We start from the raw sequence: 25901 nt of genomic DNA on the forward strand, positions 1-25901 counted from the left end.
CACTGTCTTTTTCTTTTGTCCCCACACTCTGAATTGAATTAATTGATTAGGAATGAATTGATGGGACCTGCATCATATTTTGAAAGTCTGGACAAACCGGTGGTGAGCCCCTGTGTGTGTCTTATTTTTATGGGACAGAATGTTATTGATACCAAAGTTTTTATTAAAAGATTATAACCTTATTGTCCACTGATATTTTGTGTGAGAGTTCACAATTTAGAAGCACTGCTTGTGGTTTAGATGTAAATTAGTGGACTCCATGCCAACTGTTTCAAAAAGGAATGTCAAATGAAGTTTCATTTCCTCTATCTGTGAATAAAACTCTCCTAAAGATTCAATTCAATCAATTAAGAAGTTTCTGTTTATATCCAAGCTTGGTATGAATAAATATACTTTTTTTTTTTTTACAGAAAAAGCTGGAAATTTTAAAAAAACACTGTCAAATGCATACTATTTTTTTCCTTATTGTTTCACCCAAGAGCAATAGATAAAATATTCATACTGTGAAAGTCACTTCATGTCAAGGAGACCATACATGTTAATGATATCTAGTGCCTGCTTCATTATATCTTCCCCAGAAAAAATTCTGGACAAGTATAGAAAACGCTAGTATTTGGGGGCCTGTAATCCATGTGTCTTTGGGTTAACTACAATTACACTTCACCTAAGAAAAAATATATATATATATATATATGTGTGTGTGTGTGTGTGGGTTCTGAAATGTAGTTCACAAATAGCCATGGAAATTATCTGGTGTGAACTTAAAAACTGAAAACAAAATGTGTTTGTAAAAACAACAGAAACATAAGTCTTCATAAAATTTGCCTGTTTGTATGATTTTTTGGTGTACCACATCTCGGAAAAATGAATGTGGGACTAAGGGACATCTGAAAAATTAAAACATAATTGAAACTATTTAGCGTCAATCCAGTGACTGCATTAAACTGAATGTTTTTCTAATTCATTAGAGACCTTAAAGGACACTAAAGCTTGGATTTATGGGCTTTATCCACTCGTGTATGTCTTAAATTTCTGTAAAACAGTTATTTGGGGTTTTAATAGAGACGCAGCAGCGACGTCATCCCTGTAAGACCCACGTGTTGTCTGCAGCCAATGAAAATGTAAGACGTTGTAGGACCGGTGTTCTGACAAAACCCCGGCACTAGGGGTTAAAAAATGCCGTGCAGTCCCAAGTAAAGTTGGACACCTGCTGACCACACATGCAAACCATCCCAGGCATGAAAACCTCATTTCATTTTAATAGGATTCAAATTTGCGCAGTTGCTCTGCAGCTCTGACAAGGGCGCGGTGTCCACACCCACCGGAACCGCGGTCCCCGCCGGTCCCCAGGCGCTCGCGCCCGCTCCCTTTAAGGACTCTGTGCGCACTCCCGAGACACCAGGAGATATGGCGGCGTTCATGACTCTGAGTCAGGTAACAACTCCAAACAGCTCAAGAAAAGTAATAAAATTTATTAGAAAGCGTTAACATCTGACAGCGACAGCGGTTATGTGATCTGACTGCTTTAGGTCTTCATAAGATAGGATGAATATAAACTACTGTGAACGCTTTATTAAGCTTTCGCTGTCAACTAAGTTGACAGGGTTAGCTAGGTTAGGATAGCAAAGTTAGTGTACGCTTTAAAGGATAAGGAAAGCGACTGCTGGCGAAGACAGTAATGAAGCTAGTGTAGAGTGTGGTGTTGTTGAAAACAAAACACGACTAAGTGGCAACTAAAAAAAAAAAAAAGATGGCCTTTACTTTATGAACTAACTATGTTGGAAGTTTGTTGCCATTGAAATTAGCCATTCGTTTTCTAGCAACTTAATTTAGTATATTTGATGCTTAATACACATTCATTTGTAATTTGTTTCCTTTAGTTATCAAGTGGAAACCCAGTTTATGAAAACTACTACAGACTGGTAAGGTCTACGTTGTTTGCTGTTGCTCCCCACCTCACTTCAGATCATTTACTGTGCATTCATCTCTGTATGATCTTTTATGTAACCCCATTCTTAAAGACACTTCTATCCTCTGTATCCTCCTGGTAATTTCCTCATGATTCTTTATAGCTCGACCCAGGAAACACAGGCAAAATATCAGCTGGCGATGCAGCTCAGTTTCTTAAGAAGTCTGGCCTGTCAGACAGCACACTGGGAAAGGTGGGTAACAGTGTCACCTACATGTACACACAACACACAGTCATGTATTTGACCTAACTAAAATCTTGTACCTTTGCATTTATTTATGTACGTATTTTAGATTTGGGATTTGGCAGATTCAGAAAGAAAAGGCTATTTGGACAAGCGGGTAACGCAGAATTTCTTTGTAAATTTGATGGTATTGTCGTGCTGATACATGCAGAAAAAACAGGATTTGTTCTGCTTTCTTCCTCTTTTTTTTTTTCTTTTTTTTTTTTAGGGTTTCTTCATAGCTTTGAGGCTGGTGGCATCTGCGCAGGGTGGAAATGACATAAGTCTTCACAATCTCAACCAAAACTTAGCTGCACCCAAATTTGTAAGTTATAATTACAATTAATAATGATAATTATAAATAACTCCAAAGAACTGAATTAATCAATAATGTTATGGGAATTATTTCTGTGGATCATATGAAAACTTCATTATTTAGTGTCTTAGAAAATGATAAGTTGATGCATTTCATTTCACTCTATTTCTTCTTTTTTTCTTATAGAAAGATACAAGCAGCCCATTACTAACTGTTTCAACAACAGCATCTGATTCACAGTGGGCCATTAAGGTAAAATGTTATAAGGTTTCAAGAACTGTCATGAGGATATCACAGAAAAATGGGCTTGTCACTTAAACTTGAGTTGTTGTTGTTGTTGTTGTTTTTTTCTTTATTTCCCAGCCTGATGAAAAGGGAAAGTTTGAGGGAATTTTTGAGAGTCTGTTACCTGTGAATGGCCTCCTCTCTGGTGATAAAGTCAGGCCAGTTTTGATAAACTCCAAGCTACCTCTGGATGTGTTAGGAAAGGTGATGTTACATGTCAAGTACTACTATGCAGCCTTTTTTTTTTTTTTTTTTTTTTTTTTTGTAATTTTAACAGTTTGTTAAAATTGAGCACTTACTCATTGTTTGTGCAGATTTGGGACCTAAGTGATGTGGACAAAGATGGACACTTGGACAAAGAAGAATTCACCGTGGTAAACTGTGATTCCGTACTGACATATTATCTGGGTTCCCTTCTTTATTTGTAATAATTGGTTATACTTTCCATTTTACAGGCTTTGCATCTTGTGTATCGCACCATGGAGAAGGAGCCGCTCCCCACTAGTTTACCCGCTTCCCTTATCCCCCCTTCTAAGAGGAAGAAGACTGGGGTTGGACTTCCAGGTGCTGTTCCTGTGCTGCCTGCTCTGTCTGGCCTTGGAACTGGTCCAGCTCTTCTCAAAGAAACTTTACGCAGCACTTCTCCTCTGGTCAACACTACTCCCCTCGGCACTGCTGCTCTTTTTGGCTCCGGTGCTGCCAACCTTTCTCCAAAACAGTCATTTAAGTCCAGTTCTCCGGTATGTTGCCTCACATTGCTTGTGTGGACAGTATTATTAGTCGAAGATGCGCAAATGCCTCTTTATGGCCGTTGAGTCATGTGATTAAACCTAATATATAATATCAATGTAATGGACAGCACAGTGATGTTGCTTCAAAAAGTTTCTGGGTTTGGACCTCCTAGGGTTGGTCTTTGCGGAGGTTGCATGTTGTACCTTTACCTGCATAAGTGTTTGAGTCCTCCAGTTTCCTCCCACAGTCCAAAGAGAAACATATTGTGTCAATTGATGATTTTAAATTGGATATGTGCATACAATTGAAGCACATAATAAAGTGCTCTCTGAAGCTGATGTTGGTGGAAAGCACTTTAAATGATCATATCACATATGACCATGCATTTCAAACGAATGGTCACATGACTATTCGTTTGATGTAATGAGGGAAAATCACTACATTTGTTTATTTTCTTTTTTTTCTTGGTTCTCTCTACGTGTCACAAGGGCAGATTCTTAACTCTTAAACAAGCTAGGTTGCCATGTATTAACTGTCTTTTGTTGCAAATGGGTAGACTTGTTTTGCCACATTGTTCTGAGCATTGTTCAAAGGCCAACCTCTCTCTACCAGGATACAGCTTCAGGGATTTCAGTTTTGGAGAAACAGGTTTTCTTGAAAGTAACGAGTAGCAATACTTGTACTACCTTTGTACCTTGACCACTTGATCAGTTGTTATGTTGTTCTGTCTTTTTTTTTTTTAATTCATGGCCCTTTCTGCTTCTTTAAACGCTTTATTTTATATTTTGTTTTTTAATAGTTTGTTTTTTTGACAGAAATAAAATGCAAGGTATGCATTTCATCTTGCATTTTTTTGCATATATTTTTTGTATTTTTTATTAGCTTGATTAGTTACAGTTTTAATGTATTGTGTATGTTATACAGTTGTGTGAATGTTTGTGATAGGGCAGTGAGAAAGCATCCTACAAATGCAGTTCCATCTAGCTGAGGACTGTTTTTTTTGGGGGGGGTTTTGTTTTTACTGATCTGTTTTAACCATTTCATTGTGCAGATTCACAAATTCCTCTTGTTGCGTGAAGTACACCTGTCTGCACCGAAGAAGAACTGTGTGTTTGTTGTATACTGAATGCTGTGTTCATCATTTCATATCACACAATGTCTTCTGTTGTCTCTAGCCGGCGGTGAACTGGGTTGTACCAGTGGCTGACAGAGAGAAATATAAAGAAATTTTCAAGAACACGGACACTGACAATGACGGCCTCGTCAACGGCGGCGATGTCATCGAGCTCTTCATGAATTGTACGCTCTCCCAGACGATGCTCGCACAGATATGGTAAGACCACAGCTCAGACATATTTAGAGATTTTGTTTGTTGGGGCTTTTCTTTTTTTTTGTATGTTGTGAATAACATGTTCCCAAAGCACTACAGTGTAAGAAAACACAAGCAAATTACATTTTCTTCATTACACTTTCACAGTGGCTTTTAAAATACAATAATTCATATATGGTTGAAGTGCAGACTTTCAGTTTTCATTCATAAGGGAATCAATAAAAGTATTACATTAATCATTATTAGGATAAAAATCCTTTACAGTTAATGACTGCCTGAAGTCTAGAACACATGGGCATTGCCATATACTGTCTCTCCTACATTGAAAACCTCCGCCAGGCCTTTACTGCAGCCACCCTTAGTTGCTGCTTGTTTGTGGCTCTCTATGCCTTAAGTTTCGTCTTCAGTTACTGAAAAGCATACTCTGTTGGGTTGAGATCAGGTGACTCACGTGGCCATCAAAGAATATCCAATTTCTTGCCCTTGAGAAACTATTCGGGCTCTTTTGCAGTTTGTGTTGCGTTATTATCCATTTGCACTGGGCACTGTGTTGCTTACACATTCATAAAGGTGTTTGATTGTATGTGTACCTCCTGGAGAGTGTTCTTGATTTGGTTATATGAAAAATGATGGGTCATTTCTCATAACCATAGAAATAATTCTGTCATCATGAACTTCGGGTGTTCCTGAGCTTTCATTAGCATTTCTTCTTATTAGGAGAGAACAAGTTTGTGGATTTGACCAGTCCTAAAATTGTTGCTATCTCTCTGATAGGTTTATCTGGGTTTTTATCTTAACGTGTACATTTAAAATCCACTGTGTTGGTGTCACAAAAACTGTTTCATTGTTCAAAAAGTTATAGACTTAACTCTTTTTGTTGCCATTGTGTTAAATTGGTGAAGATGTCAACATTTTCATACATTTTTACACTTCGTCCTGTTTTGATTCGATTCAGTTTTGACTCGGTCAGAAATATTATAATTCTGATAATTCCTCTTGGATGTATACTGTTGAATGAACTCTCTAAACATTGTAAGTTAAAAATGCATCATTCCAAATTATTTGACTATTTCTGTGCAATTACGAAGGAGGTAAAAAAACAAACAAACAAACAAACAAACAAACAAAAAACCCCAGAACTGACACGTGTGAGACATTATCAGAGGTGTAAGCATCACAGCAGATGCCTTTGTGTCAAAGTAACTGAGGATAAAACAGAGAAAAATGTGAAGGAGATTTTCCAGGCCTGATCTTTTATAGCATATAACCCCCCTGAAAATATGCTGCAGTAGATCAAAAACTAAAGAAAACCACGAATCAACATGTGGACATTACCTGTACAAAGACTGATGCTGCTGAAGCGGAACAGAGCAAAGTTACAGCGGTTTTATCGCTGTCGGAGGTTATTTTGGGGAGAGAAAAAATCAGAAGCTGACAACAATGTATACAACAGACTGGTGCATAATAGGCAAGTGAGTAATGCAGAAAATAGTTTTTTTAATGGGAAACTGGTCTTGAAGTATAGAAGTATATTGGGCAGAGAGTGACGAAGCCTGCAGTTCAGAATCTGTCAGATGTCGGCTTTCAGCACCCGACATGTCCATGTACGAGCTGTCGGGTTAACGACGCTTTGTTTACATCTTTTTGCAAAATCCGTTTACCTGCTCTTTAATCATTTGCTGTTTTAGCTGTTTGGCAATTGTTGAAATGTTTTTGTGAGCTTTTAGCGGAGGTTCTGGCTTTTATGGCAAAATACATTTATATTTAAAAATTAATTTTAAATGAATCAATACCAGATTATTCAAATTAAAGTCGATTTGAACGGGAAGTCGATTTTTTTTCTTCTCTTTTTTAAAAATGCAAACATAGTCAGGAGGATTCTCCCAGATAAAGCTATATAGCACCATCTTGTGGCCACTTAAAATTAGATTCAAGAAGTTTATTGTCATATACACTGCAAAACACAAATGGTTACAATGAGCAATGAAATTCTTACTTTGCAAGTTCCCTTCACACATCTAAATACACAACTAACTAAAAAATAAAATAAACCTAAGAATAGAAAATAATAAAGTAAATTGAATGCTGTGTACGCAAGAGTAGGGTGTAGTTACAATTTTAAAAGGCAGTGCAAATATTAAAATTGTTTATATTGTATGAAGTTGTATTATAGTGTATATAAATGTTCAAAATTGCAAATTTACAGGTCAGGTTATTGAAGGCATTGACAAATCATCTGAGTTCAACCAAATTACTACATTTGGTCTAGAGAAGTGGAACAGAAGTGTTTTTTTTGGTTTTTTTTTTTTTTTGGTTTTTTTTTTTTTAAATGATTTAAAGGATGCTCACTTAACCAGCATAAAATGGACCATTTGTCCGTGGTAACCACTCAGTGGGGATTTATATTTGTAAAAATTGCTGATATTATTGCTCAGAAGTATGTAATAGGGTGAGAAAAATGTCTCCTCTTCCTCCATAGGGGACTTGCTGACACAAAACAAACAGGCAAGCTGAACGAGGAGCAGTTTGCTCTAGCCATGCATTTGATCCAAAAAAAGGTCAATAAAGGCATCGACCCTCCCTCTGCTCTCACTCCTGACATGATCCCTCCATCAGAACGATCTGCATCATCAGCTATGGGCTTTGTGAGTTCTGCCTATACCATATTCCAACCACTTCTTCATCTGTCGGTTTGCCAGTTTATTACAATTTCTTTCTTTTTTTTTTCCTTTTTCTTTTTTTTAACAAAGTGCTTATTAAAAATTGCCTTCTGTGAGACCAGAACTTGGTTTCTTTTTTTAAGGTGCACATTGTGAGTAGTTGGGCCTTTGCCACAAGGTGGCGCTCTTGTTCTATTATATTCTCTCTCTCTGTTCCAAAGAGAAGGTGAACAATAATATGGGAACATTTAAAGTGCTGCCACCTGCTGTCATCATCACTGGCTTGACATTTTTTGATCTTCAAGGAAACGCAGCATAAGAGAATACAAATTCTATTATATTAAAGAGGATATAATAGAACAAATAATTTTTAATATGAGTAGTGAAATGGGGCCACTGTTAAGTGGGCAATCAAGTAAACCAGCATGTAACCTTTTATTTAAATTTATCTGGGGGGAAAAAACATGAATTACCATTACCAAGAAGTTAGCTTTTTATTTTTCAATGAGTGTAAAAGTAAAATTTAATCTGTCTGAACTAAGTGGGTTTAAGCTTGACTGCCAAGGTGAGGAAAACAAATCAGTTACTCCAGTTGAGCTTTTCAGACCAATCATGCTTTTATTATTAATATTATCAGATTAATGTCATCATGACAGTAAATTCTAAGAAACACAATTTAATTTAAATGCACTGAAATTCTGGGCCAATAACAACTTTATAAATAGGAAGTGAACCAATAGCTGATGGTGTTGGCATCAGCTATCAGTTATATATCTGTATCAGTTATATATCATGGATAGTCTCCTATTTCAGGTGAAACACGAAGCTTAAATAGATTATGTGTTGTCTTGGTCTGCTTCAGCAATTTTGCGAATTGCCCAATATTTTTGTTTAGGCTTCTTGATATGGCATGGGTCTGTTTAACAATGAACAGTCTTCCAAAATTTACTGTTGCATTGAATTCTTTTAAATAGCCTTGTGTGCAATTTATGTATCGTCTGGCTGGCTTGCTCCTACGCTAACTGTGTGAGCTGTTTGTATTTCCTTCCTCTGACTTTTGTTTCTTTAGACACAACAGTGGGGAGCACCTCTTTCCCACTGCATATCACTCACATCTTCCCTGACCTCTTTTTCCCTCCTTGTACTCCTTCGCCTATTAGAACAGATTCTTTGTCGTTCGCCTGTCCATTTCCCAGTCCTAATCAACTGTTTCTGTGCTCCCCTCCAGTCACCCTCATCATATCTTCTCTCCTACCTTTTTTCTCCTGTCTAACTCGTCTGTCTCAATGTCTCTCACCTCAGGACGGTATCGGCTACACAGGGTCGACAGAGCCGACAGGTATCAAAGAGCTGGATGACCTCAGTAAGGAAATATCTCATCTGCAGAGGTGAGCCCACTAAACCGTAACTAGCAGTAGGGACAGTTTTGTTTCGCTTCCTGTGAGGAAAAAGTAGACAAGCTTTTAGTAAGGTGATGTTCTAGATCAAAGTTTTTTTTCATACTATTGTACTGTTTGTATACAGGATGCATTGTACTCAACAGCTGTCAACATACTTCTCACTGTGTAACTCTATACGGATTGCTGACAAACATGAAAATGAATTGCAGTAAATGGTTACAGTTGACTACACCTTTGTCTGTTTTTGGACTGTTAAATATATTTGTATTATCACGAGACATTTTTCTAATGTAATTTGGCACCAGGGTTTAATATAATCATTACCCCAAATGGCCCAGAATATGTTTAATTTTAAAAAACAAAACGAACAAAGACCCCACACAAACAACCTGTTGGGCAACTTGATTAACTGGCTGCTGGCCTTTTCTGGCTATTGACAGCAGTCCAGGAAGTCATGGTCATGAGTTAACATTTGATGTAAATAGTTTTTTCTTGCAGTCAGTATTTTCACCCTATGGCCAAACACTTGTGGTGTAAGAAGGAAGCAACTAAGAGAATGTGTCAAAGAATAGTGTATAAAGACTGCAGCGCATGGAAGGTGCAATCGTTCCATTAGCATTTACAATTCAAAATAGATTTGTGCATACTGTAAAATACATTTATAAGCCAATAAAAAGTATTAAAAATTCATCTCAAGTAACCTTTTTTTTTTTTTTTTTTTTAACAGGGCACTTGATAACGCACCAACAGTGACATAGTCATAATGAATGTGCTGCAGAAGGACTATGAGCGAGTTTAGCCTCTTTTTGTTTAGTCTCGTTGCATTAGGGTGGCTTGACAAAACTAGAAAACCACAGTCAGAGATAACAGATATCGCATCACGTTAGCGGTTTCAGCATTCTTTGTTAAACCAGATATTTGGCTGCAGGCTCTGTGCACGTTCAAGTAAAATGGGGCAGTTGATGAGTCGCTGGAGATCTGTAGTGTCCGTATAAATAAAATAAAATAAATACCAGTAAAAAGTAACACCGTAGCTGGAAATAACAGATGAAAGTAATTGTTGTGAATTGATTTCCATTTCAAGCACACAGAGTGCATCAGTTCACATTAATACATTTATTTTACTGCTCGGTGCTGATGCCCATTAGACCTCTAAAACGTTGAACTTTTTACATTTAAAACATTAAAGGTTACTAGGTGTGTTAATTTCTGTGACTTTTCCATAGCCTTGTAAAAAAGAAATCAATGTTGGCAGATCATTTTGATTGAATATTTTAATTCTGATTTCTCTTATCCATTATGTTGCCTGCAAATCTAGACAGAAAAATGAAACACTGGGTATAATTTTTGTCATTTGCCTGTCGTTTGTTGGTGAGTGATGTCCATTTTATAACCTCTCTGCCATTGTTTGGCTCGTGTTTTTCATCTGTAGAGACAAATTCATCCTGGAGCATGAGATCAGAGAAAAGGAGGAGGCCCTCAGACAAAAAAACAGTGATGTGCAGGTAAGACTGAATAAAATAAAATAATTTAGTTTGCCTGGTTAAAGTTAAGTTAGTTAATGGTATTCATGAGTAAATTCCAGTCCGTTTTATTCTACAATTTAAAAAGTTGTCAGAAATACTTCAAATCCAGCACAAATTGCATAATTTTGAGGGGAACTGAAGGCTTAATAACTCAGAAAAGATCATGCCTAATAGCTATACTTTCTGCAAACACATGTGCCTCTGTGCGGGTTTTCCTTGACCCTCAGGGCTTGCAGAATAATTTGGAAAGGGAGAGCAGCAGCTTGCAAGACCTGGAGTCCCAGAAGCAGGATGCCCAGGTACGCCTGGAGGAAATGGACCAACAGCGCTCCAGGCTTGAGGGAATGCTCAACGACATCAAGCAGAAGTGCCAGGATGAAACCCAGAAGGTTAGAGATGTGACACACTGAAGTGATGCGCATGTATTTCAGTTGAGAAATGTTATTGGGTTTTGTGTTTGGCTACTGGTGACAGTGGTACACATGCATTTGTGGTTTTACTGTAGTGTAATCTTTTTGGTCTAAGCTGATAATGGTTTGGTGTCAGTGCGATCTCGGATATCAGGCCAGATGTCAAAACATTGGTCATCTGAGGTTAAGATTTGTTTACATGAAAGTGGTGAGAGTTAGTATTTTTAAACACATTCACCACATATACAATAAGGTCTTTGTTTAGAAAGTCAGTGTAACTGCTTTAGAGGCAGCTGTGCATATTTGGCTTTTAGTTTGTTGGTGCAAGATGGATGTGGAAAAAAAAATATGTAAGAAGTGAAGCACTAATTGCATTTAAAAAATTTATAATTGAAATCTACAATTTCTAAATGAACAGCAAGCAGGATGTTGATCCTGCAGATATAAACTCCTTTCTTTTTGTTTGGAAGATTTCATCCCTGCATAGCCAGATCCGCTCACAGGAGACTGACCTCCGCAGTCAGGAAGATGAACTGAGTCGCACCAAAACGGACCTGAATAGAGTCCAAGAGGAGGAGGCACAGCTAGAGCAGAGATTGCTCTCCGGTCGGACTCAGCTGGACAGCATCATTAAGTCACTCAAAACCACCCAGGATGAGATCAGTCAGGTCAGTTCAGAGGGAAAGGCAACAGGTTACTTTAGGTTGTTGTGCCACTTCAGACCACCAAGCTCCATAGTAGCATTGTTGGGATTAAAGATCAGGTTGGAAAGTGGGATAAAGGTCTAGATATCCAGTAGTACTAATAATAACACTTATACTAATTTATGCTTATCTACTAGTGAAGTTTCAACTAGTACGTGAAGTTAAATTCAAGTTTGAATTTAACTTGTTTTTATTTTCTTTTGTTTTTTTAAATAATCATTTTGAAGCAGACGTTTACTCTCTTACCGGTACTCCTACCTTTAAAGGTACAAAACACCTAAACTGCTTACAGGCAGTTCAGTTTAGTGACTTTAATGTCTGGTGCATTCATCAGATTTGAGCACCATGTTTGTTTCTGTTAGCTGAAATAAATCCAGATTACAATCCTGCCTAAAAACGACAGCCAGCATTTCTACCCAAAAATTTGTTAGCCCCAGTTGATACAGATTTGTTATGCTCCCTTTAAGTTGTGGAATTATTGTATTATTTTTTTGTATTTTTCTTTTGAAGTCTGTTTATTTCAGTTGGTGTCTGGAAACCGTTTTCTTATTTCAGTTTAGTTTTTAATATTTAAAAATGTTTCCTTTTACTTTTGATTTTCTTTAGTTTCATTTTCAGTTTTGGCTTTTTCTTTTGTCATGATACGGGGAACGTTTGTCAGGGCCAGAGGAGGTCACAGTATTTATATTGTCATAGTGGAAATTATTGGTTCATAGACAGTGAATGATTTAACCTACCTACCTTTGGACATAAGTGGATAGATATCAGTGTGGTTCTTTAGAAGCATGTTGGTATACTGTAGATTGACATTCTTTGTGCTTTTTAGGCTCGTGGTAAGTTGTCACTGATTCAAGAGAGCCAGAAAGAGTTGACCAAGACCATTGAGCAGTACAACAATGCTTTGAAAGAAATCAACGCAGGAAACTTGAGCAACCTGCCGGACCTAAATGAAGGCTTTGCTGAAAGGGAGGATGGAAGCTTCAGAAGTACGGTGAGGAGACCACAACTACCTATGAAGGATGATTCATTCACAATACAATTTTAGTCTAAATCCAAGAAACTCATTTTTTCTGTTCTCTAATAATCTGGATTCAGATTTTGTTTCCTTTGTCGTTTTGCTCTGGAGATGCTAGAGAAGTGCAAATGTACCCAGACTTGTAACGTGGAAGTTAATTTCTGGATATTTTCCGGGTACATTGGTAAAGGGCTTTACTGATAAGATTGTTGATGATTTGTTGTTTTCTGGATGGTTAATCAGGAGGGCTCTTTAAAGTCAAGGATAGCCATGTTCAACAACAACAGTGCTGCCAAGGAGACTCGAGCAGACCCCTTCAAGATGGAGGATCCCTTCAAATCTGACCTCTTCAAAGGTGTGAATACTTCCTCAAGTCTCCTTATTTACTCCTTTTTCTGTAACGACTGTGGCTCTGTCAGCTGCTGCTTGCATTCAGTTTGTATCCCTTCTAATGAGCTTTTCTTGTTAGAGGATGTAAATGATGGTGGTGTCCTTTTTCTAGATCCATTTGGAAGTGATCCTTTCAAAGAAAGCGACCCTTTCAAAGGCACCTCATCTGAAGACTTTTTTAAGACAACTGACAGGCCAGACTTGTTTGGATCTGGAGACCCCTTTAGCAGAAAACCTGTACCTCCAGTCAAGGTATTGACTCCCCCCCCCCCCCCCCCCCCCCCCCCTCAAGTGATACTACTTTGGAGTGTTAATATGGCTCTTTTAGATGCAGTGCGATTATTAGTTCCAAGAAGATTTTCTTTTTTTTTGTGCTTGTTGCAGATAAATGGAAAAGCAAACCAGAAAGAGATTTGTGGCGTGGTCATAGTGTGTACATTTTAAATGTGTTTGACTGAATTAAATCTCACTCTGTTTGTTTTTGTTTTTTCCCCTTCTTTTGCATTTGTCAGCCAAGTCCTTTTGGCAGCAGTGACTCCTTCAGATCAAACAGCCCAAAAACAAAGGACTCAGGTACAGAAGCAACATGGGAAGTCAAAGCACACTGAAAGAGACTTTAAATCTTAAATTATTAAAACCCAGAATAATTTGTTTGCACATAGCCCCAGAGTTCTTCAGTTTAACATTTTTTCAATTTCACTTTTATTAAAATAGCAACCAGCTCATACCAGCAGTCATCTCAAGAACTGTAACAATCTGATGATCCCCTTTAATTAAGTACTTTGAGAGGCAAAAAAAAACATCTTTTAACTTTAACAGGAAGAGGCCTCATGTAGCTAGTTTGTCGTACATAAGTTGGACAGGTCATATTTAAATATGTTACTCATCCTTCTCCATTCGCTGTTATTGAGACGATGATGTATGATCGTGTTTTCATGCACGAATCCATGCCGATTTCCACGTATAGTCATCCCTGTACTAATAAGAGCAGATTTTCCAAGCCTTTTACTGAAAATATGACTCTAAAAACAGACATCTAAACATGAGAACTCTCTTTAGTTGTGAAACCCATCTTAAAAGAGTCTTTTTGCCCATTCTGGGTGACGTGTTAGATTTAGATTTTATTTTGGGGGGAGCACCAGGGGCAAACAATTTTTACTCACTGTGGCTTCAATTTTTCCTGTGGTTTTGGGCTATTTTTAGTCGAGTACCTACACATTTAACTACTGACCAACTAAAAATACCCCCCACCCCCTGGAAAAACAGGAGGCTAACCGGAGCCAAGCATAACAGAAACTCTGTGACTGCTGGTCCTTCTCTACTAGAATACACTGCCACTCCTTTAACCAGTTCCCTTCTGCCTCTGTCCTGTCTTTATACTTGCTGCTGTTGAACTGCTGTGCCTCTTTTGGTGCGGAAGTTGTTTTAAGTTGGTGGCTGCTGCTGGTTGATGCTCTGCCGTGCTACACGTGTTTAAGATGAACACAGAGTCGACTGTAGACCTGAGCTGAGTTACTGTGCGCAAAAGAAAAACACCGATCCTGCACATGAACGGGCCTTTTGTGGTCGAACACTCACAACAAACATATTCTCTTACGATGTTTTGTTTTTTCACGGTGAAAAAATGCAGGTTTTTTTTTTTTCATTAAGTGGCATACTGCTGAGCTTCAAAACAAGCCAGGCATGGTTATAGTTAACAGGACGCCAAATGACGCCCGATGCATACGTCAGGTTAAACAAAACCTCTGCTTTACAGTTTTTTTGTAAAATGTCATGGAAAATTAAACGGTCATGCCACATTGCCTCTTCTGAAAATAGAAAACAGGCCCTTTCAGAATAAGCAAGATGCAGAGAGGATTTTGAATGTGTGGTTTGGGGCTGAACTTCATTATAGTTTCTGGCTCTTTCCATAAATGTATTCAAATGTTCCAAATGCATTTCAATGTACTCTTGTCACAGATTTGTTTGGGAAAGCAGACCCCTTTGGAAGCAACTCTTTTGGAAGCAAGGGGGGTGGATTTGCTGACTTTAGTCAGATGTCAAAGGTAAGCTCTGGAGACTTGAAGTTATGAATCAGTTGCACCATAAAGCATAGTTTTCCACTAAAGCTGAAGAAAGCCGTGCTGTTAATTTAACTTTCATCGTGACTGAGGTCTTGTTTTTTTTTTTTTTTTTTTTTTTCCTTCCAATTTATCACATTTCTGAAAAGGGTCTACCTTGTATAAGTCCAGAGGCTTTACATCTTAGCTGACATTTCTGTTGGGGTCATCGTTTTGTATACAGCTAATGGTTTTTCTTTTCTTTTTGTCTTGTGTCTGAGAAGAAGTCGGACAATCCTGTACTCCCAATCCCAAAGAAAAGTGTGCCTAAGAGGCCTGCACCTCCCTATGGTAAGCATAGAGTTTATTCATATGTATATCTATATAAAATACCATAAAACGTGTTTTTGATGAACTTGACTGCGCATGTGCAGGCATGGTGTTCATAACTAGGAAATAGAAATGGGTCAGATCTGCTAAACAGATCACACTTTTTTTTTTTTTTTTAATATGCCAGTGATGATGGTACATTCTCTTTACTCATATGTAACTCAAAATAAAAGCATAAGAACTTTTGGGGGTTTTCACGGCGAGTAACCGTCCTGTGAAATAAGGATTTGATGCTTAATGGTGGTGGAAAAAGAAAAAAAAAAAAAAAAAAAGAAGAAAAAAAAACAACTTCCCTACTGAGGTGCTAGGGTGCTGAGAACATAATTTCTTCTTTTGATTTGGTAAACAGGAAAGCTGCTGGCAGAGATACGAGTCCTTTAAATGATAATGCTGTTATTAAGACTCTGCCGCAGTGATGTGTTAAGATATTCTTGTGTACAGGATGAGGAGCCTTGAGAACAACTTTCTCATCCTTTTTTTTTTTTTTAGTGGTTTTGTTCGTGTTGTTTTTTTTATGCACATGTGAATTCACACATTACCTAGAAGCCATGCCCAGTACATGCCCTTCCGCTGTGACCTTGCACTTATTCTTGTAGCAGAAGCATCAGCCTGGGAAAGTTAGTGTTCCCCTTTACCGCACAGAAAAGGGTAGAGATGAGTAGCCATGGTTTGTCTTGAACTAGAGACGTGCTTCAAGGGTGATGGGGAAGTGAGAAGTCCACTCTCACAAACCGTGGGCACTGTTGACTTTCTGTATTACAAGGACAGTTGCTCAACAGTTAGAACTTTTAATATATTTTTTTATTTGATTGGATTTATTCTTTTGCAGCTGTGTTGCAGCAGCATTTGTAAACAACTCTAATAATACTTTTCTTTTTGTTTTGTTTTTTCTTAATCAATTCTTTTTAATTTGACAAATCAAAGAATTAGTTTTTCGGAAAATTGAGCCCTTGAATTTGCAGGAGCAGCCTGTGCTGCATTGGTGCACAAAGTCCGTGAGATAAACAACATTCTCACTTATTAATAGTACCATCATTATAAGAAATGTGTGCTTACTGTACACAAGGGTGTGTCCATCTTTTACAATTGCAAGTTCCAAAAAAGCAACCGTGTGCATGTTTAAGCTTCACTGCATCAGTGAGCTGTACTGAAAAAGGTGTTAACCACATTTTTTGAATCAATGTGGCTTTCCCCTGGGTAACTACTCTGCTTGCATGAAGCTGTTGGCTTCCTGTGAATATTTAGTGGCAAAGTATTATGCGTTAGCCTTTAAAGTGTGAGTTCAATTTCCCAAGGGGGGTATCGGTGAGAAATATCTCTAATGAAGATGCTAACAGCAGCATTTTCTGTCATGTTGGGTTTTTTTATATATATTATCTTATTTAAATGTCCTTCCTTCTCTGATAGGTTTGAGTCCATCAGAGCTGCTCCAGAGCGTTGGCTCCACAGCAGACGGTGCAGACTCTTTCTTTACGACACAGTCGAGTAAAACATCCAAAGATTATCCTATGGGTTTTGCAAATTTTGCATCTGTAAGTGTAGTGTACTTGCTGTAGAGTATATTTGCCTGCACAAGCTGCTGATCTCATCTCGATCTTTAGATTGCTGTGTTCAAGCCACAGAGGTGTCAGCTCTGTGTCATTGGGCCTCATTCTGTTAACGCCCCAAAAGCAGTGTGTTCAGAAGGCACTCAAAGAACTTTTGTGTTTACTGGCTGTTAACTAACAACTGACAGAACATGTGAGAGCTTTTCAACTGCTTGGTTTAGAAGGAAAGTAAATGATTGCATGACTGAGTTGGACAGTCCCTCTGCTAGTCTCTGTCGAGTTATAGATTGGCTCTGTGCACCTGGTAAAGGGGCTTGCATGCTTGCTGTCATCTTTGCCTTTTCCTTTGAGAGGAAGCGAGGATTTATAAACTCATAGTTGGCGAGTTCATGAACTTGCCTGGTCAGGTATCACTTGAGGAGCATTTTTCAAGTCTCGAAGTGCAAGCTAAAGGCTTATTCGCTGTCAAAGCATGATATGCCTCAAAGCAGAGAACAACAGAGTAAATCTCCCTCTTTATGTCCCACCTTCCGCTTATTTGCCATCTTGTATAGCCTAACGGCTGACTGTGCTCTCATGTGGAGAGGTGATGCATGGCAGCTTTTTGTGTCTGGTTTGTATCACTTGACATGATATGTATTTATTTTATCCCTCATCCTAGCATGACTGTTGTGAAAGGGATTTGTGGTTTTTATATCGAGCTCTGTGTTGTAATTTTTGTTTTTCTGCCAGGATCTGAACATGTTAAGGTAAGACTGTATAAAGGTGTGCTTTTCGATTCTTTGCATGTGAAAAACCTGTCGGCAATGCATAATCTAAGTAAAGTGATTCTCGAGCATAATTATTTTCCTGCATTCCTGCATCCAAACACAGAATTTGGGAAATGTGACCATTGATTTGTTGTAGTGGAGCAGCACCTTCTTTGCTGTCTTGTGTGACGTAAAAGTGAAATCTAATTGTCTTTAATTTGCATTCAGTTTTTGATCAGTATTTTTCTATGTATCAGATCATTTAGCTAAATAATGCATTTTTTTGAGAATCAGCCCAACTAGAAACGCTTGATTTTTATTTATTTATTTTTAATTTTTTGCATATTTCTTCCTGTGTTTTGTCTGTTGTGTCTTATACGACTACATTCCTGCTTTTTATTGCGCACATCTAATGTTTGTGTCTCTGCTCCAGTTTGGAAGTGAGAGCGAGCAGCTGGAGTGGGCCAAGCGTGAGAGCGAGCATGAGGAACGGGAGAGGTTGAGGAGGCTGCAGCTCCAGGAGCAGAAGGACCTGGAGCTGGCCATCGCTCTCAGCAAGACCACCATGCCGAACACCTGAGCAGGCGTGCTCCAGCACAACTTTCTGTCCCCTTCACTTTTCCTTACAGCCCGCCATCTACAGGCTCGTGACAACAGTACCATCATTGGCCCGACATGACTAGCACCCCCTGTTACCAACTTGTGCAAGAGCCCAGTGTTTCTGCAGCTATGACTGTACTTGTGTTCAAATGACTCCACATTTAGCTACTAGTTAAGGTTCATTGCTCCCAAACTATGTGGAAACTATAATCAGGGACAATATGGAGGCACTTGATTTAAGCCTTGCTTCATCCTCCAAGAACATGGATTTAACGCAAGCCAAACCGGCAGGGTACTCGACTACTACAACCTATATCTAACTCCATATCTGGTTATGGCTAATCAGCCTTACCTTATCCAAATTTGTGGGGGCTTTTTTGAAGGTAAAATAACATTTTAAAAATATTTTTGTTTTATTTAGAAATGAAAGCAGCTAATTTGTCATGTATGAAGTGAGATACATCCTAAAACTGTTTTTATATCGCTCAGAAAAATCACAATGAAAGTCGAAACATTTGCTCTGCTGACATTCAATTGACTTTTTTCAAATTTATTTTGTTTTGTTTTTATTTTGTTTTATTTCATTTTTTAGGAAACCTCTTCTTTTAGTGTATATAGTTATACGGTTTTATTTTGAGCTCAACCAAATAAAAGACAGGGGGGAAAAAACTCCATTCCTGTCTTAAACAAGTTATGAGATCATCAGTAGCATGATTTAATTCTCATTTTAAATGCTACTGGTGTTTCTGGGCATTTATGCTTTCATAGCTAATATTTATATAAGTAAAGTGCATGAATTAAAAGAGTACTGGAATATATTGGAAATCCTAAAGATGCTAATGATACTCATTACGGTCTTCCTTTCCTGTGAACCCAGCTCTGTCCACTTGGAGCGCTCTTCCTCTGCGAACAGCTTGTTTGTCAGATAGATCATCATTGGTTGCATTGTTGTAACACCCAAATAGCTCCCTGCAACTAATGCCTCTATTAAATGGAGGAAGTGTAAACCTCTCTTGTTTATACTGGTGCTGTTACACCTTTTTACTATTTCTGCTATTCAGCCAAATCGACCTTTTGGATATTTATTATTTTTCATATGGATTTGTGTTATCACTGTCTAGTAATCTAGTGGGAGGACTTTTCTGCAAATGGCCTGAATTATTGCATCCTTGTAATCATACAAAACACTAATCAGGTTTATGTGGCACATAATGTATGCACTGTTATGTGGACATGCACAGAGTGACGGCGCCTTATTTTTCAACACGTTAACACTGTAATGTGTTATTGCTGCACATTATGTATATCATTTTGAGGTAAAGGTTTGAGTTGCTCAAAACTGTAAGGACTTTTAATTGAATAAAAGTGATTTTTAACACCAAGCACAGAGAGAGGTAGGTCTGATTTCTTAAATATTTCCACAACAGCATAAAAAGAAGTGAGTCAGGTGTAATTGCAAAATTAATGTTTCAGTGGTAAACAGAGAATGAATATACAGCAAGTGGCCTTGAGAAACCGGTGCTGAGCATTGCATAGACTTGTTATCTTGTTATGAAGGGGGGGGGGGGGTAGTTGTTCTTGTGATGCTTCTTTCTAAATCTAGTTCTTGAAGTAAAACTAGAGTGACTCGAACATTGATTGTTTTTATGTCTTAGAAGTCTGGTTTGATATTGGAACACAAAAAAGTGAAATGAGAACGACATATTTGCATGTACTGGGTAGATATTTTTGGCCCAGTGTGTGCTTCCTCTTTTTTCGTTTTAAAATATGATAAATTTCAGTGTGTTGATAAACGCATTTGAACTCTCTTTGCATTTGCGTTTTATTGCTGCAGGTGAATTTACTATACAAAGTAACTGAGTTACACTGATTCAATTAAAACTGTTTTATTAAGTTTTTTAAAAGACTACGCTTTTTAGAAAATGCCATCTGGCTTTTATATATGCACTCAATGCACTCTTTGATGCGGGCAAAACAACTGCTCACTGACACTATGCAGCCATAATGTGCACGGACTTGGATACTTTGAAACTGTAGTGCAGAGTGACTGTGTGTAATTGTAGTATTAAGGCTCTTTGATGTCCTACTATAATTTCTACCCATCAGAAAGGGAGTCTAAGGGCTCCCTGATGAGGGTTTGCTGTGCCCCTCTGTCCAGACGGCTCCTGGCTCACTCTGTAATTATGGAAATGGAGTGTTTGTATTTATAGGCTAAGCCCACAAGCGGCTGCCCTTCTCTGTCTTGCAGCTGCAAAACATCACAGTGGAAATCAAGTGCTTGTGTTTTAAAATTCGATGTACAATTTAGAAGAACTGATGTGACAGTCCGCAGGTCTACTGCACCTTTTTACAAGCAGTTATGAGTTATGTTGAGTGGCTGGATGTATCCAATAAAAAAGAAATGTGTGAACAAGTGTAAGGAATGAGTAAGCACGCAAGCGAAGTAAAGACTTCTCAAGCCAAACAATTCAGTTCCATTTTTTTTAATATTTACAATAAATACATGATTTACAGTATAAAATCCAGGTACTTTTTTTTTTAATATAAATTTAAGTAAAAAATAAAGCACAGGACATCAAGCCCTGATAGTGTACAGAGGGGCTGGAACCAAGAGTTTCACACTGAGATGGACAAAAAGCATTTAAAAAAACAAAAAACAGTATAGGCCATTCAGACATTGAGGCAGTTTAAATAAAACATTGTCTTTTGTCTTTGCACATATTAGGCAACTGTATGTGCATTGCATTCCTATCAGCGAGAACATGTACTGCTTTTTTGGCCATGTCTTCTTTCACAAAGAGGTTTTTTTTTTTTTTTTTTTTTTTTATACAGTAGCACAACACAGAAAGGCACTTTTGTGTCAAACACAGCATTCCAGTTCTGTCAAAGGAGAGTAGTATATACAGGGCCAGCCCCTTCTTGGTCTGCCTGCTCTAAAGCAAACAAAGCTTTTCTAAAGCTTAAACAACCAAAGTAGTACCAGCTACGTTATTAAACAATAACACTAAACATTTTTTGAATTCAATATCATAATATGCGTCTTTGGTCATGTGAGGAATATTTTAAATAAAAAATACAGTTGAAATCGTAATAATAATAACCCCCCCCCCCCCCCCAATCGCCCCGAGTCCTTATGTGGGTTACTTCACATGTGTCTCTTCATATGAAGGGCCAGGTGGTCAGACCTTGAAAAGGCGCGCTCACACAGGTGGCACTGGAAGGGTCTGTGTCCGGTGTGTTTGCGGAAATGACGGGTAAGCTCGTCGGAGCGGGCGAATTTCCATCCACAGCCTTCCCAGCTGCAGTGGTACGGCTTCTCACCTGCGTGAACAAAATTTGAAAAAAAGTTTATTAGGCTGTGCTGAAACGGCATTTTGTTTTAATCAATGCGCTGCTCTGTGCGTAACTGCGCACTTAAAAAAGATCATAGCATACTTCAGCTCAAACTTACCGGTGTGAGTGCGGAGATGTGCCTTCAGGTGCGAGCTCTTTGTGTAGGTTTTTCCGCAGCCTGCAAACGTGCAGGTATGCGTGGCTGTGCGCTTCCGTGGCCACGTGCGCCTGCCTCTTTTGGGTTTGGACTCCAGCAGTTCGAGGGGAGATGAGGGTGGAGTAAGCATCACCCTCTGTGCGCCCGGCTGCAGGCTGAGAGCTTCATCATACATGCCAAAACCAGCATGTGGAGCGTGGTAGGCCATCTGCATCTGTGGAGCCTGAGGGTGGTGCTGGAAAGCCACAGTTGTGTGATATTTCTGCTGAAAGTTCATGGGCTGGCATAACTGTCCCTGACAGTCCGAAACTCCCTGGTCATTGGGACTCAGCGGCGGGGTCATGTTGCTGGCCGCTCGGGGAGAGATGGCCACTCTTGGCTGCTCAAAGGACATCATGCACGAAACGTTGCCTTCTTGCTTGATTTTGCTGCAGCTCTGGGGCACCATGCCCATTACGGGACCATAACTGTCCATTGGTGGCTCTACTTTGATGTTCTCCGGGCGGGGGAAATGCGCCGTGCTGGCATAAAATCTTCCCTGAATGCTGGGGTTGCGCGTAATGCCATAGCTGTCTGTTCCTTCGGAGCGGAGTTGTTCTGTCATGAGGCTGGCGCCGTACGGGGGCGGTGGGGAGCGATGGTCGTCTGCTGGGAACGATGGCATAGAGTTTCCAGTCGTGTACATGTTGGGGTCGGCGGTGCCCAGATAGTCCATCGCGCTGTCTGAGCCAGTTGTATTGGCGAGAATAAAATCCAGATCCAAATAGTTACTCAGATCCTCGTCTTCCTTTTTGTTTTGATTGTCCAGGTTTTGTACCATTTCAAGCATGGACCAGCTCGAAGAGACCAGTTTGTCCATCTCTCCCTTCCATCTCTGTAGGAATGAGGAGAAAAAAGCAGATGAGAAACAAGCGACTGCAAAGTTTTTTTTAGAACCAAAATATATATTTTTTCGAAGCAAATAAATTATTCTTACATGATATTTATATTATTACAAGCAGAATCAAAATCACGGATATTTAAAAAAACAAACACACACAAAACACATACACACAATTGCGTAACATTGTTTCAAACTTACATTTTCCCAGGGTTTTTCTCTTTGGTTTGAGAAAGTCGAAAATGACGGTAGCATCACTCCGGATAAGGCCATCGTTGGGTAAAGTAATATAAGTTTCTCTTGTCAAAATCGTGCTGTGTTGAGCGGCAGCCGCGCAGGGGTCTGTGCGCCTATTTCACTGTCGCTTCTCCACAGTTTCACATCAAATACATGAACAAGTTTAAAAGTGGTAGGAGGTCCTCCGAACCTTATAACCCTATTCCGAGCGCGCCTGGCCAATTGTGAGAGCTCAGGAAACAACGTAAAGTTTGGTAAATTTAGCGCTTTATAAAGCAGCTCGTGCAGACTCAGAGCTCACTTGTGTGTGACAGGCAGAGCGGCTCGCACCAAGCCTCTTTGAAAAGGGCGGGCCCTAGCTCGGCCCCTCCCACATTGTGACGCAAGATATTTGAAGTTTGTTTTTTTAAATGATAAACACACTGTATAGCAACCATATATACTTACGTAATAATCTAAAAAGAACAAGTACAGTGACAGAAACTGCTGGAGGCAAAGCCGCACCAGCAACTTAAAAATAAAGGCTGTCAGTACTCGAGTTAATCACCAGGACACAAAGGAGATGTGGCTTTTCTGATGAACAGTAATAAAAATATCATTAGATTGGGATTAGCGGGTTCAGCTCTGGAAAGAAACTGAAAGATTTGCCACGAAATAAAAAATATATGTATATATGTGGCATACATTATTAATTATTATATATTTATTATTTTCTGATCTCGATGCCTCTCTAAGCCTCTTTTTCTTTCACACTTCCTCACGCACTGGTCCAAGAGCCTCCATTAAAGGGGTTTCTATTTAAATAAACACGTTTTTGTTAAACTTATAAGAGCTCAGTAAAGATACGCGCAGTGTAGGTGTCTGTGCCGGCTCATTATCATTAATGGTAGATGCTTTTTGTTCTCTCACAACGGGCCTGTCTAAACAGGCGCCAGGGTCGTCTGAAACTCCCCCCCCCCCCTTTTTTTTTTTTGAGGGGGGTATTATTACGCTTTAACCATTCCTGATATAAACGTAATTTAAGCTAACGTCCCGTTCACATGTAAATGACATAATTGGGGCTACTGGTTTCGATTGGGTTCACATTTGCATCACAAATCAGCGTTAGTGTTTGTTGCTACTTCGACCGAGAGATTTGAGGAAAGGGGGATTGTTTTCTGGAGGAATCCGAGGAAGTCGCCTGGCTCCAGAGGTCATGAAGACAGGCTTTCTGCAGGGTACGACTCCGCACTTTTTTGTGCCACTTTTTCCCAAAGTGTGATGGAATTAGAAAGATTGGTGCCTAAACTTTATTCCTTGGATCCAATTCAACATAGAATAGTGCAATGAAAGAAGAGATTGTTTTAAGAAGCACGTGTTTTATTAAATGTCACACTGAAGCACGATTAGTGGAGGCAATTGGGGATGAGTAATGATTTAGATTACCTGTAAGCAGCCATTTATCTGCACGTGAAGCTGATGTTAAGCTAGTTTTTTTGTAAGTTTAATGTAGACTTGTTATTTCAGAAGGAATGCTTCCCTCTAAAATGCAGCACAGAATAAGTCAAAAGAAACCTATGCAACTCCAAGATAGGAACCTGAAGTACACACTATATTTTAGGTACTCTCCAACTGTACTTTATGTAGGATTTAACCTGAAACCCCAAGAGAGACACACACCTTATCCTCAACCTCAGCAGGTTAAAAAAGCGCAAAAGTACTCAGTGTGCCAATGACCTGATCCAAGTCAGCTTCTAATGACAGATACACCACCTCTCATCAAGCTGTCATGTCCACCACCTTCACCAGTAAACTTTCAGCTGTGAGGTTTCCACATCCTGAGCCCTGTCAGCTCTGTGTGTTCAGTGGAAAGTGCGTCACACAGAAGAAGTCCAGTAAGGCCAGAGAGGAAATGTGTTTTTAGAGGCAGCGCAGCAGCCGGCCTGATGTCTGAACCCATGACCGCTGTTGTTGACCCTTGCTCTGCTCCGCGAGCCTTTTTTTGCTTTGCTACTAGTGAGAGTGAGAGCAATCTCACTTCCTCTCTTACTCAGCTACCTTTACTGCCCTGTAATGCCTGATAGATTACATTTAGGCAATTACCAAAGAACTCAAGGTTTTTTAGAGACATTGCTTAAAATCTTCTTGCACCACTATGTTTAAATTCAGAAACCTTATGCAAGATTTGTCGCTCTGCGAAAGCCCACATATGAAAAAAACCCCAACAGGCTGTCTCAACAGTATATTACACCAGTGCCATTTGAACTTTAGCATTTTACTACATGCTTTTGTCTCACTTAAAGGGAGCACTATTAATATTTGCCTTCTTTCTAAGAGAAAGATTGGATCTCACTTGTTTAACTTGTAAAAACAAAGAGGCTAAATATTTGTGTTTTTATGGCATTTTTGTGGCTTATTATTTACTGGTCTGTTGCAGTGACTTCGACATACTTTATATATGTCTCATAAATGTCAACAGATTCCTTTCAGGACACTTGAACAGGGGGAGTCTGGGATGAAACATCAGGTTTTTCTACCCACTGAGCCACAGCTGCTGATTTTATGTTTATACAAGCTCTTGCTCAAGGTTTGTATTTATAAAAAAAAAAAGGTGAAAACGACAAGAAGGTTAATTTGGCTCGTTTAATTATCTGTAAATAGCCCTGAATTTGTACTGTATCTATTAAATAACCTCTACCTGAAGCCTTTTACAGACTTACTGATTCTCACAGTGCACATTTTAGATACTTTGTTTCAACTAACACCGCTTAATAGGAAATCTTTGACTCAACGATGCTGCACCTGGCGGATTCAAAACCAAGCCAAACATGACCGAAACGTTTATACGCGAGCAGCCCATACCCACGTTAAACTTCACTCAGCGTGCACTGGTCTGTGAAGCAGAGCAAATTGATGTGAAAGGCAACAAAAGTAGTTGGCATGTCTTGTGGGAATACTTGGTACAACATTTAGGAGACGGGTTTGTATTTCGTTCTGAGCTGTCACTTCCTGTGGAGAAGTGTGCATACC

At 39.0% G+C, this 25901-nt stretch overlaps 2 protein-coding genes across 4 annotated transcripts; one reads left to right on the plus strand and one right to left on the minus strand.

Annotated features, from left to right (window-relative positions):
- Window positions 1–1174: 1174 nt before the first annotated feature.
- eps15l1b (epidermal growth factor receptor pathway substrate 15-like 1b) lies at window positions 1175–21125 on the plus strand. 3 transcript variants are annotated; one of them, XM_080907132.1, is made up of 23 exons: window positions 1176–1434; window positions 1881–1922; window positions 2073–2162; window positions 2263–2310; window positions 2422–2517; window positions 2695–2760; window positions 2872–2997; window positions 3108–3167; window positions 3249–3533; window positions 4701–4858; window positions 7335–7500; window positions 8818–8903; window positions 10348–10420; window positions 10669–10830; window positions 11322–11519; window positions 12382–12546; window positions 12814–12925; window positions 13073–13212; window positions 13473–13533; window positions 14920–15005; window positions 15284–15350; window positions 17669–17685; window positions 18119–21125. In XM_080907132.1, the coding sequence occupies exons 1-23, from the start codon at window positions 1408–1410 to the stop codon at window positions 18263–18265; spliced, it is 2478 nt and encodes an 825-aa protein (XP_080763258.1). In that variant the 5' UTR covers window positions 1176–1407; the 3' UTR covers window positions 18266–21125. The 3 variants fall into 3 exon arrangements, with proteins under 3 accessions (XP_080763259.1, XP_080763258.1, XP_080763260.1); XM_080907133.1 differs by lacking the exons at window positions 17669–17685; window positions 18119–21125 and adding an exon at window positions 16797–17662 and having other exon boundaries at window positions 1175–1434; XM_080907134.1 differs by lacking the exon at window positions 17669–17685 and having other exon boundaries at window positions 1177–1434; window positions 18119–18261.
- A 138-nt stretch (window positions 21126–21263) lies between these two features.
- Window positions 21264–23210, minus strand: klf2b (Kruppel like factor 2b). The gene is made up of 3 exons (XM_080907135.1): window positions 22857–23210; window positions 21737–22649; window positions 21264–21606 (listed from the first exon to the last, which is right to left on the minus strand). Exons 1-3 carry the CDS (start codon window positions 22926–22928, stop codon window positions 21431–21433), a joined length of 1161 nt encoding a protein of 386 aa, XP_080763261.1. The 5' UTR covers window positions 22929–23210; the 3' UTR covers window positions 21264–21430.
- Window positions 23211–25901: the final 2691 nt, after the last annotated feature.

Source organism: Rhamphochromis sp. 'chilingali' (genome assembly GCF_963969265.1).
Source record: "Rhamphochromis sp. 'chilingali' genome assembly, chromosome: 16".
In the NCBI taxonomy this organism is placed as follows: Eukaryota; Metazoa; Chordata; class Actinopteri; order Cichliformes; family Cichlidae; genus Rhamphochromis; species Rhamphochromis sp. 'chilingali'.